At 40.0% G+C, this 20,417-nt stretch overlaps 1 protein-coding gene across 5 annotated transcripts in view; it reads right to left on the minus strand.

The window, feature by feature from the left end:
* Positions 1–19,708, minus strand: part of CRY1 (cryptochrome circadian regulator 1) — a 37,913-nt gene extending 18,205 nt beyond the window's left edge. For 2 of the 5 annotated variants that reach the window (XM_075156681.1, XM_075156645.1), the window contains exon 1: positions 19,453–19,683. In XM_075156681.1, coding sequence (XP_075012782.1) covers positions 19,453–19,610 — 158 coding nt within the window. In that variant the 5' untranslated portion in view covers positions 19,611–19,683. Of the gene's footprint in view, positions 1–19,452 lie in introns of all 5 variants that reach the window. The other 3 variants (XM_075156654.1, XM_075156671.1, XM_075156662.1) reach the window with 3 other exon arrangements.
* Positions 19,709–20,417: the final 709 nt, after the last annotated feature.

The following is a 20,417-nucleotide window of genomic DNA, read 5'->3' on the forward strand; positions in this document are numbered from 1 at the left end:
AAATGCCAAAAATGCATTACTCACTTGACCTGAAAGGGTAACAGAAAGCAAGCAAGTCTGAGAGGAAGCCAGTGTACAAGAATACAACTGCTTCTTGGCTGGTAACTATGCTTATATGTTTAATGACTGGAACAAGCCAAAAATGTCTAATTCTCTCACTTTCCTAAATTTTATTTTGAAAAATACTCCAGAGTAGTGAGATCATGAAGAATATGCTATATCTAAAAAGAAACTTCTGCATACTCATTTAATTAGAAACCACACAGGAGTAAAGAATCAGATGAGAATTGCATCTCTATCAGAGAGAACTTGGGCCCCACGTTCCCAGGCCAAAGTCACTTCCAGATGGACTCTGAAACGTACAGCTTAATTTTATAATTTTTTTGAAAGCTGGAATGACAGACCTTCATCACTAATCTTATCCACCTGAATCTTGTTTTCAAAGAGCATGTGCCTTCACTTATACTCCACAAATCACTATGAAGACAAACTGCAATAGTGTCCCAGATGCCTTTGGAACAGTCCAGGAAAGGTTGGGGTTTTTTTGTTTGATGGGGCTTTGCTGTTGTTTTGTTGATTTTGGTTTTGTTTGGTTTTTTTTAACTTAGTATCACAGAATATAGGGAAAGGGTATGAAGAGAAATTGGTGATATAAAATGTTCATAACTATTCAAAGTAAAAATTTGTCTTTCAGGAAATTGTTAGGTTTTTTCCCTATTTGCATCTCAGTTCCCTCTAATTTCTCAATCTCTTTTCTTCCTACCTGACTGACCGTAACATACAACTTCTAGTCTGAACTTGGCACAAAATCCTATTCAAGAAGATTACATGCTCTGACCTAGTCTCCAATTCTCCCTAAACTTGCCCTTAATACTGTTTAATCTCTATTTTGTTGGTTCCCTGAATCCCATCTATTATCTCTCTTAACTACCTCTTACCAGACTCCAACATTTCATCTCCATAAAACTCATGTATTTAACAAAAATAATGGTGTAGACTCAAATTGATAAATATATGTAGGAAGGGAGCAGGAGAGTGGCCAGGGGACACACACACACTCCCCCTACCTGAACAAAAACAGAACAAATGAAAAACAGCCAAACCACAGCTTGAGTTGCAAGACTCACTGAAAGCACATTGTTCAAAAATAATAGACCAAATTAAACCCTAGCGACCTTATGATATCTATAGTAAAAGCAATGCAAGAGAATACCACTTTGACTTTCAGAACACAGATTTAGTTTAAAGTGGTTACTCAGAATCAAGCGTGCAACTCATTAAGCATATTTGAATCTTTCAGTTGGACCAAATGTGTTTTAACAAAATGTGCTGCAAATAATTAATCATCTATTTTGTTTTCACCAACTATATTTATGCTATACCACATCTAAAGGCATTTTCTCATTGAAGTGTTACTAAAATTTGTCTAACATAAAAGTCTTCACACAGATTTATAAAATCATAGAATAGTTTGGGTTGGAAGGGACCTTTAACCCCCCCTGCAATGAGCTTTGCTCAATTAAAAATGAACCTTCTTGAATCATTGCTTTTAGATACAACCCCTACCAAGAAATAGTTGAATCAACTACTTGTCATAACCAAAGTTTTCAGCTCCTCTTTTTCTCATGAGTACCTTTAAAACTTGCAGAAGCAGCACAGCATCTTTACTGTGGTTAAATGCATGCTAATTAACATCTAGGTTTAGGTACATCCAGATACAAATTACTCTGAATTTAAGGAAGGAAAATTCTACCTTTCAGAACTTCTCCATTCATCTAACATGTTAACAGATGCCTGTGTGAATAGGCCTACGTGAAAGGAAATGTTTTAATTATACCAACTCCCTCTAGTTCCTGCACTTTCTCCAATTTTGGCATGGCATTGTAGCGCATTGCACTTATCTCCTGTCCTAGCAAATTAATGTTTCATCTGTAACATACACATGTGTTGGGGAGGAGTAATAACATATCCACAACATGCACATCCACACACTATTAAGCATACTAATAGAAAAATAATAAAATAATAATTTTCAGCATTCAACATACTGTCACAGTGAATTATTACGGGATCTGGAAGAGAAGAGTTTTTAGTTTTTCAAGGTATCATTTTGACTGATAACACTTGTTTGCAAGTGAAAATAGTTCTGAATTACTCTAACGCCATGCAAGGGCACTCGCTGCAGCACAGGAACATGCAGGTGTTTTGCTCAGTGCAGACATTTAAACATAATTAAGAGCAGCATTCTAGGACAGACAAGGCAAAATTATTTCAGCTTTCTCTCTGAAGGGATACACCAAAATGCTCACAAACATGTTCCTTTCACAGTACAACACAAATGAAAATTAATAGTAAATTAGTCTGAACTGAAACCAAATATGAAACCTCCACCTCATAAAAAGTAATTTCTTTTCAGTATATGAGCTCTTGAGGCAAAGTTTCTTCACAGCAGCTATGAAGTCAGAGCTACTAGGCTTGAACTCTATTATACTTTACACCAAAGTGTGGCAATTAGGAGCTATTTAAATCTCTCCCTACAGTAACAGGTCATGTTTCTGAGTCTGCAGTCTAAAACAACTTTTTCCTCTCAACCTAACAGTCAATGGGAAAGCACTTTCTTTTGCACTTAGAATAAATACAAAAACTACATTACATGACTGCATTAAAAAGACAAAAAAAGGATGCACAGACATTATTTATCAGATCAGAGCATCAGCCTAGGTTTCTGCAGCTGGTCTTCAACTTCCCTTGGACAAACCAGAGGAAGTAAAAGTTCACCATTACTTTCATGGTAGCAAACTGTGTGGTACATGCATGACTGAGGTGACGAAGGGAGGCAGAAAAGACTTTACTGTAACACAGGGAAGATGCCAATGCAAAGCGTACCTGTCTTCAAGCAGCATTCTTAGAGGGCATTACATACATTTTGCTCAGGGTCATCTAATTATGATATTCAGAATCTTTATGAAAGCTTCTGAAGACCACGTTCTTTAAAGATATGCACATAAAATCTTAGCTGTTTACTCCAATAAACTCCACAATCTTCCCTGCTGCCAGTCATGCAAAGTCTGCTTGGGGTCTGAAATCTAAACTAAACATTCTGCCCCTCTGCAACTTAACAGTGACTGCCAGAAACTGGTTCGCTTAATACAGATCATAATTTTAGCTACGATGCAACTGAAATAAACTGGTACCATCAAGGCAGAAATTCAAGTTAAATAACTAGTTGTTAACACAGTTAACAATTACAAAATGAACAAAACCAAACACTACATCATGCAGCCTTCCTGCTCTGCACTATTAACATGACTAAAGACTTTCTACAGGGAAGAAGTCAGGAGCAGTCTGTTAAAAAGGTAGCATTTTTATTTAGGAGGAGACTTGCAAGAAGGATACTTATAGACACACTGTTTAAGGCTACCGTTAAGTCTTGTTTGGGGTTATTTTTAGGAGTAATAAACACCCAGAAACCGTAACCACATAGAACTATCCTTGCCAGTATGAAACAAGGACAGTTGCTGGGAATTGAGGGGACTTACAATGCAATGACTTCTATTTCAGGTGTCATTCACATCTGAAAATGGTGGTGCTAAGCCATTAAGAATCAAGAAACTTCAGTTTCAGGTTTTTTTCCTGAACTGATCCAGATTCTGAATTTAACTGTTAGGCAAGGCAGGCGTGTTAAGACCGCACAGCCAATACAACACAAAAGAAAGGAATCTAGTCAGGCTTCCTCATTCTGAGGAAGAAGTTTAAAAAGTTGAGTGAAAAAGAACAGTGTTAAACTTGTTTCATTCCTAGGTTTAATTAACATTTTTACCTATGAGTGGTCAACTTCCAGCAATCCTTCCAAACTTGTTTAACCAATATTTTTAAATATCTTCTATCTACCACTAGTCCTCATGCCAAGCCATTGATTACAATCTCTCCAGTGAAAGAAAAGCGCTGTCAAACAAGAGACTATATATTTATGGATATTTGATCGCCATCTAGACTTTGTCTACCAGAATTATCTTAAGCAGCCTAACATCTGCTAGCTTTATTTTCCCGTTCAATTTTTTTTTTTTCAACATTGCTATCAGATATTCCTCCTTCATCTTTCAGAGTTTAGTAGAGCTGGATTTAATAAAAAAGAAACAATAATACATACCGTATAACATCAACCACATTTTTTATTTGAGTGAGTATAGTTTACAGCATTAGACCCTGATTGTATTAATAAATTATGCAACATTTATTTCTCTTCATGGGAAGAGAGCGCGCGCCTTTCTTTCATACATATCTGCTATTTTGCCATATGTTCAGTTAGGTCATTATGAAAGCCCAGTATCATTTAGGTAAATACCTTCCTCATACTAGCTTCTCCAGGAATCGTAAGGCAGATTTCACCTAAGATTTCTTACTCTGAAACAGAGTAAGAGACATTGAGAAGTATCTCAAATTTGATATCACTATATACAAATATTTAATATTTTATCAGTATATTTTCCTGTTTGATTGTCAACTAATGTGTCTTAGTGCGAGCAGTATATTCTTACGAAACTCTAAGAAGATTAAGCTCAGACAGGATTTAAGTGTTATGTACACTCCACAGCATCCTTTGGCAGCAAGCCATAGTAATATTTTCCTCTTACCAAATCAAGGTCATAGAGGCATGCCTTATTATATTACATTGTTTCAGCGAATACCGCATACAACTTCCACATCCTAAAAAGGTATACAATAATAAATTTCATAGAGGTATTATCCTTTAAACTTATACACAAGAGCAGGAAAAAGTTCGTATTATTCAACTCTAGATACTTAAGTGAAGCAGCTGTGGGAGCTAACTAATCTCCTGCAGCGTTGCTCTATAGTCCATGGAGAAAAAACAGCTCCTTTAGAGTGCAATTCAGGACTTCAGCATCTTTCATAACTTAGTAAGAGCTGATCCACATGCAAAACCAAAATGAAACACAGACCATGAAGTGCGCCACTTGGCTTTTTTCCTCTAATATTTACTACTGTTATAATCTTCAAGCCAAAGCAGAGCTGTGATGGAGGAAGAAGGTAAGATACACCCACGCCCATGTACAGCTGAAATACTCGTAATTGCTGTAAAAGAGGTTCTTAAAAAACAAATTCAACCCTTTGAAAATGCATGAAAAAGAGCTTCGAACAATAATTGAGAGAAAGGAACATCTAAAATTTAATCTCTCCAAGCTGAGTCCTTTTGGGTGCATCTTCTTTGAAGTTAAGGAGTAAAGACCGTCTCACATATGGAGTGAAGCTAGAATACCAACTACAGCAAGCACTACTGCTCAATTAAGAACAATAAAATCATTTCAATCTAACTTAGCTTACACTGGACACAAAGCTAGCTTTTCCTTACATATCATTCCCCATTAATTTCTTTCCAATTGAACTACCTTTTCAAGGTTAGCATTCCCCAAAGGAAGGAAACACAAAATTTTTGTTCTATTCAAAAGACATTCATAATCTCTCAAACAGCAATCTGGCTCCTATTTTGTCAACCATACGTCACAGCAAATACTGTATTTAGCTGCTGTAAAGATCTGGATCTTAACTTCACATTCAAAGGGCACCTATTATTCATCTAAACTATTCCCATATAACTAGCAACAAGCATCTCAAATTACTTGCTTGTTACAAAGGTCAGCCTTCTGGTGATATGAGAGACGAACAGCCTCACAGCTTCTTCAATCTCTCTCCCAGTGTCTTCCATTCTTTAATGTATATATTCTGTGTTTATTTTTCTCTAATCCTCTAATTCCAATCTGATAATTCAAAGTCCTTATTATTTTACTTTAATTCCTTATGCCTACTCTTTCCAGAGAGAAACTAGTTGGATCCATAAAGAAAACCCAAGAGCAAACAAATGTATTTGCAGTGGGGACAGCTGGGAAAATAGGACCTAGAAGCAAATTACAAAACTAAGTTACTTGAGAGTACAGACATGCTCATATTTAAATAAATTTAAAACTTCTTACTCTCACGCACCCAAGTTCTCTTATTTAAATGAGCTGCTCATGAGGCTTGATGTAATTAAACCAGAGCTGGCCTGCTTTTTCTTCCTGCCACTGAATAAAATAGTTCAGCCACATTATTTTCGGCAGTCTAAGCTGTCCATGAGAAAGTAACAGCTATGGCTCATTTCAAAAGAGCAAGCGCGGTAAGAACACTATAACAAGATAGTCTTGCAATCTAATTCTGAAGAACGAATTTTATACTGCCCCTCATTTGCTTTAATAAAATCCTTTTACTCTCCTTACATTAAAGTGACCTCTTCAAGGTTGTAAGTACTGCTAATAAGATTTTGCACAGTTAAGTTTCCCAGAAATGAAACACTGTCAAATGAATGTATTTCTCAACCACACTGTATGAATTGCAAGTCCTCAAGGTATAATTCCATTGTCTCTGGCTTCCCATATTGAAAAATCTATTAAACTAATAAAAGAGAATTAAGGATAGAATGAAATCTATTAGCAATCACAGAAATTGGTAGAAAGTTTGGAAAACAGAAAAACAAACCCTGAAGCTGTTCCTGAAAATCTTAATTAAAACTGACTGGATTTCATCTCCATGGTGCTTGCCTCATGGTAGTCAGACATTCAGCATTATCCTAACTTCCCACTGCTACTCTTATGAACCAATGAGGCCAAAATTTTCTGAACTGGTCTTTCAAAACTGAAATTAGTCATTTATATCTGAATAAAAGGTAAACATGAACAAAATGCATTCAAGTTTTTTGAGTAATAATCATGTTGAAAGAATCAACATTTTTAAAAAAAAAAATTTAAAAAACCCAAATAACTGAAACACAGATTTTCTTGTTAAGCTGCGTAAGTCCAGAAAAATTCCACTTTTTCGCAAACTTCCTTAGCGTACGAGTAGACTAATGGAGGTTATGGTTCATTTCATGCTGCAGAGGCCTTCCATCTCAAAGTCTAGAGCTGAAGAAAAAGATGCACGGAGCTCAGTAATGTAAGCCTTGGTAAACAAAACTGAAATATAGCTCAAGTCATAATAGATGAAAAAATTCAAATAACCTCTAGATAAACATGCTATCTTCATCTGCCACAACTGCAACACTTCACTGCAATACTGAAGGTCAGGACCAACAGAAAGTAGCTCACTTGAAGTAACTAAATTAGTCTTGAAAAGTTATGTAGTACAGTTAAGTGGAACATTCTGATAACTAAAAAGTGATATTCAATCATCTCTGCAGAAGTGATAGTAGTTTAGATGAAGAATTATTTTATGAAGAATGACACCTTTATTAGAACAACTGTATTTTTATATTTTCCTTGTTTTCCCATTCCTTTCAGAAGATGGGAATGAATTACCAAAATTCACTTCTTGAACACCAGCCCCAGATTTTTTTATTACTTTGACTGTTGAAAGAATAAAGGTAGTCAACTGGAAGACATCATCCTACACAGGATCACTTTATTTTTTCCAGTTTGTTTGTGCCAGGATCAGAATTAATAGCAACATAGAAGATGCAGACAGGAACACTGCAAATTTAAAAGAAAAAAAAAAAGGGGGGGGGGAAGGGGAGGGGACACCAAGCCCACCTTCCTGAAGGTGGATAAGCTTTGTTGGAGGCAAAGTGGTTAAAATAAGAGCAGTTGAATATCAAGACAAACTGTTAGCATTCCAGAAAATAGATACTCCTAACAAAGATGATGATTTTTTTTTTTTTAAAAAACTCCAAAGTTATTTCTATAGACAAAAATGATATGGGAGCATGTGTAGGCTCTGAACTCTGGAAACTTAATCACCATTCATCAGTATTATTGCCATGCAGAACCTTCAAGCAAGAAGAGATGTTCCCCACTAGAGGTCAAACTAAGAAAAACAAACCTTATTTGCTTTAATCCCCATCATCCAACATCAAGGGGCAAAACCAAAGGGGAAAAAAAAGGGGGGAGGGAAGGGGAGGGGGACAGGGGGAGTCTACAAAGTCTGCAGCTTTCATTGCTATATGTCTCATAACCTGATCATTTCCTCATACCATTTGTAAGAAGAACGTTTCAATATGAATCAACCAAAATAGTTTCCTAAAGTAGGTCGTTGCTGCAGCAACCAGGCGGCTGTTTGGACTACTCCCTGCCACAATGACCTACTTTGCCAGTTATATGTAACCCTTGTAGTAGGAGCCCAATTTCTCCTTCTCTTCCAAGCCGTTCCGAGAGGATTCCTCTACCACGGCTGAACTTTATTGCTAACCAGGACAGAGAAAGGCTTTGAGCAGGTACAAGCAGCGGGTCAGTTCTGCTCCTCTGTGTCGTATTTAGAAGTGTTGGCTGCTAAAGGTTGAATGAAACCTAGTATGTGCTCGGAGTTCAAAAAGTACCAAGCCAATATTCAAAACCAGAGGAGCTGATAAACAAATAGAAGAGGAAGGTGTCAAAGTGAACAGCAGCTCGTGAACAACGTGTCCCCTGCTAGAGTCAACATCTGGCAGCAAGCGTCAGCACAAGCAGGCTGCTTCAGCACTACGTCCAAGCACAAGCTAACAGACATAATCCTTCATTACAGGTCTAAGTAACATTAAATATGCACAAAAGAAAAACCCTTGTGAATGACAGGGTAAAGGTACCATGTTTTTAAACTGTATTTACCCCTGCATGGACAGCGGGGGGGGGGGGACATACAAAGGTACCACACAAACCCAGGAAGTAACATTGACAATTACTTAATTTCCTGTTTACTGTTGCTGTTAATGACCATTAACCTTATGACAAAGGCAAAAAGATTACCAGTGCAACTTTTCATTGAACTATATCTTAACCTCATGAAGAAGATTATCTCTGTAGAAATAAGCCTACAAGGCTTCAAACGTCAATCACACAGACTTGCGCATAGGTATTTTTTGATCAATTCATGCAAACCCTAAGTTCAACAGCTTTCATTCAAGGTAAAATTTAAGAGGCAAGCACAAGAGACTAACAATTCCAAGCGAAAGACAACTCATTCCAACAAAAGGCAAGCTATGCATTACCATATAGTACATCCTAATTAAAACTTCGGTTAACAGAGAGATTCTGACAGATATAGCTCACACTATGAAAGCAGAAAAACAAAGCACACACAGCAAAGCTCTCCAAAGCTTACTTTACCTTAAGTCTTCTTAAAATTTGTAATTTCAGCAGGAAAATACTGGAATCGATGACAATACGGTACTGCAAGTGGAAAAGTTTTTGAAATTTCCCCCATACTTTCTCTTGGGAACAAATTATATATATGAGATAATTACTCCTGCAAATCTCACACTCTTCAAACAGAATAGCAAAAAAAAAAAAACCTAAAAATTATTTTTACTTTACCATTGCACTTGACAAGCTGTACAGCAGCAGCTGCAAAGGTAGGATTCTGGAAGAAAGATGGACTGGTAGAAGAAACAAATCGTAGAACTATGAAAAAAAAATCAGAAAAGCTGCTGGTGCAAGAGCAACATCTGATCACTAGTAACACTTCTGAGTCTGAAAGCGTGACCTCCAGTGCCAAAAACGCAAGCTCTGTTGTGCTGTCTCACATGGAAGTAGTAAAGAACTGGAGTAAAACTTTCAGTAAATGCAACTTTTCTTTGGCAAAGTAACACGCTTCAGAGTTGGCACTGAAAAAGAGAGATTGGTGGAGTTATATTTGAAAGAAAGCCAAAATCTAAAATGTAAAAAGAGGAAGATCCACATTATTCCCACAAACCCATTATTTTCTTCATGGTTTGGAAGAAAAACACACTAGCTCTGAAATAAAGTACCAGTAAATTTATTGCTAACTAGCTTACAGAAAGAAAATTTCAATCAAACGAAAAAACTCTGCTCACTGAAAAACACCAGGACTATGTGATCAATACTAATCTTTATACAGGTCTCCCCGGATTATGAAAGCCTTGAAATAAAAGGGGAAAATATACCACAATGAAAACTGAACTATCAATATCACAGCAATTTAAAACTTCTTCCTTTGTCATAAACTGACAAAACTACACATTAGTAGATGTTTCCAGGTCATACCAGTTAAAGAGTATGCTGGAGAAAAGAAAATGAAAAAGTCACTCATAAAATGCAATTTAAAGATGCATTTACAGGATTTGGGATATACTGCATAATAGCTGTTTGCTGTTTACTGTTATGCTGTCTAAAAAGAAACACACATAAAGCACAGGAAACTAGATCTTAAGCCTGCCATCTACTGAAAAATAATGATGGAAAGTCACAGGATTTATCCCTAGGCAATCCAAATAAAAGAAACAATTCAGATTACGTCCTTTGCTTGATCACCCTCGTTAAGACTTGGATAGTTTCAACTTCTTGAGTTTGCTACTAGCAAGACTTATGAAAACAAAGAACAAAACCAAAATGCAACCTCCTCCCCAATCAAAGACCCTTCTGAAACCTGGAGGGCAAAAATTACTCTGTAGAATATTTTACTTTAAACGCATATCTCAGTTTTACAGATGTAGAGTCATGCCTCTCCCATGAGAGAGGAATAAGGAAAACAATAGTAGGCAATCTCTGCTAAAAGCCGTATTGTGCTCTTTTTCTTTAAGACTCCTAGAAAAAATGAGTTTGTTTATTCTCAAGAATGTGAAATATGAAGAATAGGAGAAAAAATAAATTTAAAAAAATCACTTGATGCTATAGAATTTACAGGCAGAAAATTTCAACTCAGAGGAAACTCACAAGAGAGCATTCTTCAATTAATCCAATGTATTGAAATCAAATCATTAACTATTTTTAATGCCAGTTGCTCTATAAAGTGGAGTCTCAAAATTCTCTGCACACTTCTCCAGTACTTCAGAACTGCACAGATTCTGAAACTGAGATAAAGCTTGCCATGGTGTTCTATATCTTTAGTGCATAGCAAAATTGTAACCGTACAGACCATGGTCACGTTTTACAAACTATACAAGGCATGAAGTAACAAGCAACCTACAGTTGCTGTTAAAAGAGTTACCTATTATTTACTAATCTTTCTGATTAAAGTTGCCCTCCTATTTCTGTTCTTTCGATCATTATTTTGCCCCTCTCTCTAAATTGCAGCATAGTTTACCCTTTACCTACAAGGTAAGTAGAATATTGGCATTAAGAAAAAAACAAAAATCTGCAAGCGCTGAACTCCACAGGTTCATTACTATAAAAAAGTAAAGCATTTCCTAGGTCATGGATTCCACACTTTGGATAGATAACAGATAGAAACATCCAAGTTTCCCTTACAGGAGTTGTTCCTAAATAGCCTGTGCTATAGATATTTCATCTCCATCACTGAAGAGGAAAGGAAATGCGTTCCTACAAATCAAGAAACACTGAGATAAAGCAAGTTTCAAAAGCAGGCCCAGAAAACTTCTCTAGTTTAGTTGCAGGAGGAAGCAATGCACAACACAAAGCTCAGGTGTACATGACATCATATGCCTGTCACCACAGAAATTAGACTTGCAGGACCAATGTTCAACTGGAAGAAATCCCTTCTACCGCTGATAATCCGGACAGGTTCCATCCTATTGCAAGGAACTTGTTGTGTTAGCACTTTTCAAAGAGCTTATGAGCAACAGTTTGACACCAGAATTTACTTCTGAAACCCTGATTATTATCAAATTCTTATTTCCTACCCAGATTTACCAATATAGACTTTCAGACCTTTCAAATACTAGCGCAATTAAAAAAAAAAAAAGAATCAAAGTACAGAATTTAAGGAAAAAAAGCATATTTTAGGAAGCTCTGTTCACTGCAGCTCAGCTAAACTAATGTTAACAAAACTCATGTGTTAATTTTTTTAATCTCTCCATTAGTAATTGGTATGCTCTCAGATTCATCACTGTTCCAAAAGTACAGATATACATGTGGACTTTTGCCATAGCTGTCTCCATTTACACACTTGAAACAGAACATTGCAATACTGACCTCTTTCCTCAGACCTTTCCAATCTATCCTTCACCTCTGCTATACCTTTATTGCTGTATAAAGAAACATTTACACACACAAAACTCCAAAGCAGTGAAAGCAAATGCTTAATGGTGACCTGAAAAATATATGGAGGCTTTGGGGTTAGAAGAACATTGCAATTATAGTTCACCTGTTGACCTAGATTGCAAAGAACTTGAAAGCCGGAAGTATATAGAAGCACACAAACTAACCTTGCTCCACATTTAAATTGGAGTTCTGAAAATTTAAGTAAAATGTATTGCACCAAAATACCATAAAGTTCTTAACCCGGTAATCAAATCCAATCCTTTCCTAGAGGTAAGCAAAGGCATGGCTATAAAACCTGCTAAAACGTGATATGCAAATTACTAAGCCTACAAAACACAAAGCCACATACTCCCACGCTACTTGCACAACAGATTTATGCTCAAGCTGACTTTAGCCTTTTTAGGTCACTATGGGAAAGTCACAAAATTCCTTAAAGCGAAGCATTTCTTTCAATATACAAATTAATACATCACAGACTTTAGTGTAACTTTCATACTGAAAAAATGGCTGACTTCGCCGGCAGCTTGACCTTCCTCCTATCGTGGCTTATATAACTAACCTGACAACCTGCCAGGCATTGAGAGGGCACCGAAAGGAACCATTTTCCTTGAAAATAAAGGCTTCCATGCTGTAGATAACCTGTCAGAAGCCAAAAAAGTTCAGGTGGTACAATGATGAACAGCTTTTCCTGTATGTGTTTCAAGAGTATCTGCCATTTGTAGGAAAAAAGGTATTTTCACAAACTGGAGGAAAAAATACTTTATCACATGGAAATAGCCAACAGAGGATGACAACTGTCATGGTTTAATTCTAGCTGGCAACTGAGCACCACATAGCCGCTCGCTTACTCCCCGCCCAGGTGGGATGGGGGAGAGAATCAGAAGAGTAAAAGTGAAAAAAACCTCGTGGGTTGAGATAAGAACAGTTTAATAATTTAAATAAAATAGTAATAATAGTAATAATAGTAGTAGTAATAATAGTAGTAGTAGTAATAATAATAATAATAATAATAATAGAATATACAAAGCAAGTGATGCATGATGCAATTGCTCACCACCTGCCAATCGATGCCTAGCCAGTCCCCAAGCTACAGCCCCCCAGCCAGCTTTCCCCTAGTTTATACACGGAGCATGACGTCGTATGGTATGAGTACCCCTTTGGGTCAGCTGTCCTGGCTGTGCCCCCTCCCAGCTTCTTGTACATCTCCAGCTTTCTCAGTCGGTAGAGCACGAGAAGCTGCAAAGTCCTTGACTACTACTCAGCAACACCTACAACATCAGTGTGTTATCAACATTATTCTCGTATTAAATCCAAAATACAGCACTATACCAGCTACTAGGAAGAAAATTAACTCTATCCCAGCCAAAACCAGGACAACAACACATAAAATAATTTGATTTGAAGAAGTGATGCAGAATTCATTGACACTACCACATACTGATCAGATATCAAAAAAAGAAAAAAAAAAGAAAAAATCTGTATTCTTGATTGCCTAAAAAAAGCTGCTTTTGTGTTCACCACAGATGGTGTTGGCTGGGGGTTATCACTCTCTCCTTTTATGACCAGAGGAGGTAACATCACAAGTTGCAGACAGATTACCCTCCCCTGCTCAAATAAAGAATGCAATCTATTGATACTTATGTAAAATAAAACAAAAATAGATTTCTGGTCCCAAGAGAAGGAAGACTGAAATAATCCTACGGAGTTGTTTCAAGACCGCATTTGTCCCTTGATACTCAATCTCAAAGTTCACACGCTACTCTCACATATCAAGAACACTTTACCCAGATCTTCTCTTGATATCCTCAAACCTGGATATCAGTGATGTAAAACCAGGTCTCTCAAACCTCAAAACCTTTTAACCTGAGGAATTAGATTCCTTCAAGATCAATTTTGCAGTCAGCAAGCAAATTGTATAAATGCTCATTGGAATTTTTCTGGCCTGCTACTTGGAAAAAACAACTTACTGAACACTTCATATAAAATTGGATTTGCAGTGCCACCTGCTCTCTCCAGACCAACCAGTGCAGACTTCTTGTCCCATTTAATAATAGTTACATTACAGAATCTGGTGATACAAGATCATTCACCAAAATAAGCAAACAAGCATAGCGTAATTTCTCAGCTGCCAGTGTTACTTCTTTATTCTGACAGTCTGACAAAAAAATAAATCAAGCCTTTCCCCTAGCACAGTAAAAAGGCCGGTACTTATTTTCAACAATATAACTTCAAAGGGTGTCGGCAAACAGCAAGCCATAGAAGAAACCAATAATCACCTTCCAAAAAACAGCCGGTGGTTACTACACACATGAACAATGCAGGCTGCAGTTATATGGCCATTTTAATCTGGAACAAATCCATACTGCCACTAAAAGAAATGGTACCTGCCCTTCCCGCTCTCGCCTCTTCACTACTACCACCGCGACCTTTTTGCTGGCACGATCTACCACAGGGCTAATCTCACCAAAACTGGTAAATAATCTCTTACGGACAGATTGATGAGCTAACCTGGTTCACCACGGGGCTGCGTGCTGTCACGAAAGGGTGGAACCACCTCTTTCATCAACACCGCAGGATTAAAACCATGAGGACATACGTCAGTGTGGTTCAGTGACGTACTTTGTAAATCATAGGACTAGGTCATATAACTCCGTGAACTATAGAGGGAATCGCTGAACTGCAGGCACTTTTGGGGTAGACAGGGCTTTCTATGAAAGAGGACAGGTGGGCAACCTAAGTGTGTGGCACCGGAGGGTTTCTGCAATCTAACTGCCACTACCACAGAACTCCCATCTGAACACGCAGCTTCTGAAAACAAGTTACCGCTCTTCGATAACAGATTTTGAAATTTACAGATTAATCACCCTCAATTTAGTGGGCTGGTTGGACAAAAGTGCTCCAAATTGCACACTTAGCTAGAGCTGAAGCCACTCATTAAAAGGTATGATGGGTATGTCTATAACACAGCACAGGAATACTGAAGTTCCTTTGCGGACCTGTTACACCCTGGCTACAGCAGCGGAGTTCAGCACAGGCTACTTACCCAGTAAAAGCAACCCCAAAGTATCTACACAATACATACAAAACTAATGTTAGCCCCAAACCTGATGTATGTCTAGCTTTGTATATGAAAAACCAAGAGCCTTGTCTCTATTTATACTTTAGATAATTGGCTTGATGTTAAACATTTCATAAATCAAACAGATTTTCATCCTAAGTGCTACACCATGAAAACAAACTTAAAGGGATGTTTTTAGGAGGGAAGTCATCATTATTTCGGCATGCTCCTTTTTACATACCAAGCATGTCACCAAAATTAACAAAGTATAATACACAAATTTTGCCTGCCTGAATTACAGATATGATATCATTTAATACTGAAATCACTCATAGAATAATTCTATTGACAAACTTTTTCACCAATCCCACATCCAACAAACAGGTCTCTACAGGACAAATCATTTTCTACATAACCTGAAACTGTAAGCATATTTTCAAAACGAGATGTACAGAATAGCAAAATTTAACAGATGCTACAGAAGGATGTCCAAGTATTAATTTTTAAAACAAGCTCCCATTTCTATGAATTGCAGTAATTGTCCTGGAAATTAAACTTCGCCCCCCCCCCCCCAGGTTTTTAATTTTTAATATGCTTTGAGGTATGAGTGTTTTTTAAAAAAAAAAAGTCACATCTTTTCTTTCTCCTGAATCAATAAGACCATCTGCCATGACAACAGCAGCTAACTTTGCATGATGTTGAACACACCAAAATTCTCAGAAAATCTACTAGATATACAAAACAAATTTTATTACTCTTGTTTTAAAAATGAAAGTTGTTCTCTTCAGGAATGATTAAAAAAAGAAATACAAGGATTGGCAAGATTAGACTATCCGTCTTTTTAAATCAATTGCTGCAAGCGAGTCTTTTAACTAGCATATCAGAAACATACATACACACTCAAAAAGACAAACTAAAAAAGTAAATTATTAGCCAAAGTAAATTCTTATGCAGCAAATAATGGAATGTTTGCATTTCTTTTTAGGTATTGTGATCAATTGCCACTCTGTACTAAAACCAGGGCTAAATGAAACCCTGCCCTAAGTCATATTGCTCAACATGAGATCCCATTCTCCTTAATATGGAAAAGTCTGCGAGCACATACGAACACATTTTTTCGTAAGTAGGTAATGGTTACTTGTTGGAGTACGTAAGTTACATTCTTTGTCTACTCTGTTGACACAATTAGAGGCATGCTAATTCTGGTGCCAAAAGTTTAAGGACAATTGACAAAACTTTAAGAGAGTGTTAGAGCAATTTTCCATTTAGCATCTCCCTCCGCCATTTCTCCATCACCTTTTACTGCTCCGAATAACCTCTCTCTCGCAAGCCTTGATCTGTGAACGACACTGGAAAACTCATTATATAGAAAAAGCGTGTCTCAATGGAAGCACATCTTGATTTATTTGACAGCTTGAAAAAAGGAACAATAAGAAGAAACAGAACAGAACCAGAAAAAATGAAGTGAGTTGAGGAAGGCCCTGGCACTTGTTATGTAGCATTCATGATTTTAGAACAGGTAGGCTGAATGCCAGGAGAAAGGAGGTCAGTAAGACCATGTGACTGCTTAGTAATTAGACTTGCTCAATAGTGCAATTACACAAAAATATTAATTCATGAGTGTTACATGACTGTTTTAAAGAGAAAAGTTATTCAGAAAGCACCTATGTATTAAAGGCTGCCATTTGCCAAATTTAAAACACATTTTTGAAAATGAACAGTAGCTGGTGACTCTGCAGAGGAACAACATTACTTCTAACAAGAAAATAAACCTCCTGGTTTCTTGTATTCTTGCACCATTTTTCCTCATAACCATTCTGTTAATCATACTTTGAATTTTGACAGACAAGAGTTTTGCCCAGGACATTAGCACCATAAGCTCTCGGTGTCAATCAATTCAAACTAAGAAAGGACCACTGTAAATTCACACCAGAAGATTAAATTTGACTGATGTTCCAAATGCTGAAGGGCTTCTGCTCCTCATCTCAAATAAAATATTTTTGAGTAATTCAACACCCTACTCCACACGCATGTAAGCAAGAATCTTGCTTACAGTCATCAAGTGACCAAGGAGATAAAATGCTTGATTGTTAATTACAATGCTTGTTTGTCAATTACAAGTTTTTTGTCAAACCAAAAAACTGCATCATAACTCTTGTGTATGCATACTGTGAATGTATATATACCATTGGTTAAAAATAACTCATTAAAACCACTGGAACCTAAAATGGATTCATTCCAAACTAGTAACTGTTCATGTCAATAAGAATTTATTGAGATTACTCTAATAAAAATACAGCTGTAACAGCCAGTTATTCTGTAAAGTTACTGTACTTTTAAACTTGAAAAAATCTGAAGATCTCACAAAACCAGGCTATGAAGGCAGTGAGATTTCCTACTCAAATCCAAGTGCAGCATGTGCCTTGAGGGTATCTATGTCCCAGGAGATTGTCTGAAGTGCTTTGGATAGGGGAGTTGTAATTTACCCTTCTTCTGGGAGATCTTTGGGGATGGGGGAAGCACACAGGACTAAAAGAAAAATGCTCTTCTTCATAAAATAAATAAATAAATAAATAAGCCCACACCACCAAAAACTCAGCCCCTCTAACCAGCAACTAAAAAAAAGATGGTTTTCTTCAAATGCAAAGTGCAGTGCAGGGACTAGTTGTCTTTTAGATCTCCGAGAACACTGGTAAAGTAAACCAACTGCTAAGTATATCACACACAAATGTACTCAAGGACTGTATTAGCTAATGATCATATTAAATAGTCATTGAAGAACCAGGGTAGTAGCACTAAAGACATGAACTTCCTTTTGCTAGAATCAAAGTTCACATTTGTCTATCACTCACTAACTCAGAGAATATAACCAAAACCAGTTTAGCATTTCAATTGCAAAACACATTAGAAACCTATGAAGTATTCTTAAGACATGCGATTTCCTTAACACTTAGACTTGCACCAGTTGCCTGCATTCTTCTAAAACTTAAGTAGTTGTTCATGCTTCATCCATAAAACTAAGACCTCTGAGCTTTCTTTATAAAGTCAGGATTTGTTATTCAAAAAAACCTATCCCCTTCAAAACAAACAAAAAAAATTAAAAGCCTCTATAGAAGAAATGTACATCATGAACCTCAGATAAGGGAATTATCTAACAATTATTCTTCTTAAGTAGTATGAACATTATTTTTGTCAGTGAAAATGGAATAACTGTCAAGTTAAGTTCACAGAAAGCATTTTTAGTATTTCCATCTTCCGAAAACCAGAAATAGGACCATAAGGAAAACTTCTCAAAAATGGGGGGGGGACACGACGACAAAACTCCAAAGGTAAGTTACCTTGCTGGTAAAGTATTTAGTGACCTGAGATAGAAATTATTAAATCTGAAATGAATAATCCTTGAAGAGAAGTAAACTGAACTGAAACCCAAAGTATCTCAACTTTGTCATTCTTCTGTGACGTGGTGTAAGCCAAGTTCCATTGTGCTTGTTCCATAATTAGGCAACTCTTCTCAGTATCGTAGTCTGGGCAGGCTAAGCTCACAAGCATTTCAAGTTCCTGACACTGGACAGACAGATGATACAAGAACTCTACTGCATTATCAACCCTTTTAAAAGGGTAACAACTTTCACATCCCTAGTGATGTTTTAAGCAATCTCACAAGATCAGTACGCACAGAAGTCCCATCAACCTCTGCCTTACTATGGCATACATTTAGCATGGAAGAGTCAATCACAACTCCATAGTAAAGTTCGTCTTTGTATTAGGTAGGACCATACCTGGCTTGAAGGTGTAAGAATAGATCTGCATGCTCTGGAAAGGGACACTACCTACCCTTCCCTGCAGGAAAGATACTCTGAGAAATTACTTTTGAACCAATCGAGCAGCTTAACCGTTTTTTCCAGCATGGAGTCACCCTGTGCCGGCGCGGGCTTTCTGGCTGCCCAGAGGTGCCGAGGTGAAGCAAGCCCTCCGGGCTGCTCCTCCCGCGGCTTGCAGCCCGGCTCCCGGCGACGCAGCCCCCCAGCAGCCCCGCTCTGAGCTCCAGCGCGGGCGGGCGCCGGGGGCCCGCTCGGGCACGGAACCACCGCCCTCGGGAGAGAGAACAAGACACCCCCCCCCCCATTCCCCGGGAAACCACGGCCCCCCCGCCCCGCCCGGGCCCGCACTCCGCCAGAGGCCTCCTCGCTTCCTCCCCCGTCGCGGCAGCCGCAGCCCGGGCCGGCGCAGGGGCTGGATATGTAACAACACCGCCGCCGGAGCCGCGGGGAGGGCGGGCAGGCGCGCGAGGGAAGCCGGTGCTGGCGGCGGCCCAATCGGGCGGCGAGGGGAGGGGATGGCGGGGAGGCAGCGTGACCGCATACATAACGCGGAGATTAGGGCCCCCGCCGGCCGCCCCCGCCGCCCCGCACTCACCGCCACCTGTTGATGCCCACGTTGGACGAGCCGGCGAACCAGGGGTCCAGGATGTAGACGCAGCGGACCGTGTCGGCGCCCTGGATGCACTCCCGCAGCGCCGGGTTGTCGTGGAGCCGCAGCCCCTTGCGGAACCAGTGCACGGCGTTCACCCCCATGCCGCCGGGCCGGGGTCGCGGGCGCTCAGCGGGAACCGCCGCCGCCCGCGGGGCCGCTCATGGCGCGGCGCCGCCGCTCGGCGCCCGGGCGAGCAACGGCCGCCGCCGCCCCGCGCGGAGAGGGGGCCGAGCGGCGCGGGGTCCGCGGGGCCTCGCCTCGGGCGGCTCTAGGACCCGGCGGAGACGGCGGGGGCGGCCGCCCGGCGGGGACGCATCACCCCGCGGAGCCCCCGCGCCGGGGAGAGCGGAGACGGAGGGAGGGCGAGCAGGATCCGGCGGTCGCTCCGGGGCGGCGGGGCCCCCCCTGCTCGCGGGAAAGCGGCCGTCAGTGCCGGCCGCGCGCGCCTCGTGGCAGCCGCCTCGCCGCTCGCCCTGTGACTCTGCGCCGGGCGCCGGGGCTCCGCCAGCCACACTGCCCCGCCCCCCGCCGCCGATTGGCCGGCCCCTCCCCACGTGACCGCCGGCCCTCACGTTTCTGAAGTGTGTTTACTAGCGGGGGAGGGGGGAGGCGGTGCGGGGCGGGGAGGCGCGGGGCCCCACCGGTCCCGCTACGGTGGCGGGGCCGCCGGCGGCCGGGGGGGGGCCGTGATCTCGGCAGGAATCCCACCCGCCGGGGCGGTGCGAGGCGGCGGGCCGCGGCGGGGAGGGGCGCCGGGGGTGGAGACCGCGCCCCCCCCTCCCCTCAGGCTCGGGGCGGCGGGACCCGGATGAGCACGGGGCTCCGAGGAGGCTCCTGCAGGCGCCGATTCCTGTCAGGAGGCGCCTGCGCGCGGGGGGAGCGCGGAGCCATCGGCGCGCGCCCGCTGA

The sequence above is a fragment of the Calonectris borealis genome, chromosome 1, assembly GCF_964195595.1.
Source record: "Calonectris borealis chromosome 1, bCalBor7.hap1.2, whole genome shotgun sequence".
Lineage (NCBI taxonomy): Eukaryota > Metazoa > Chordata > Aves > Procellariiformes > Procellariidae > Calonectris > Calonectris borealis.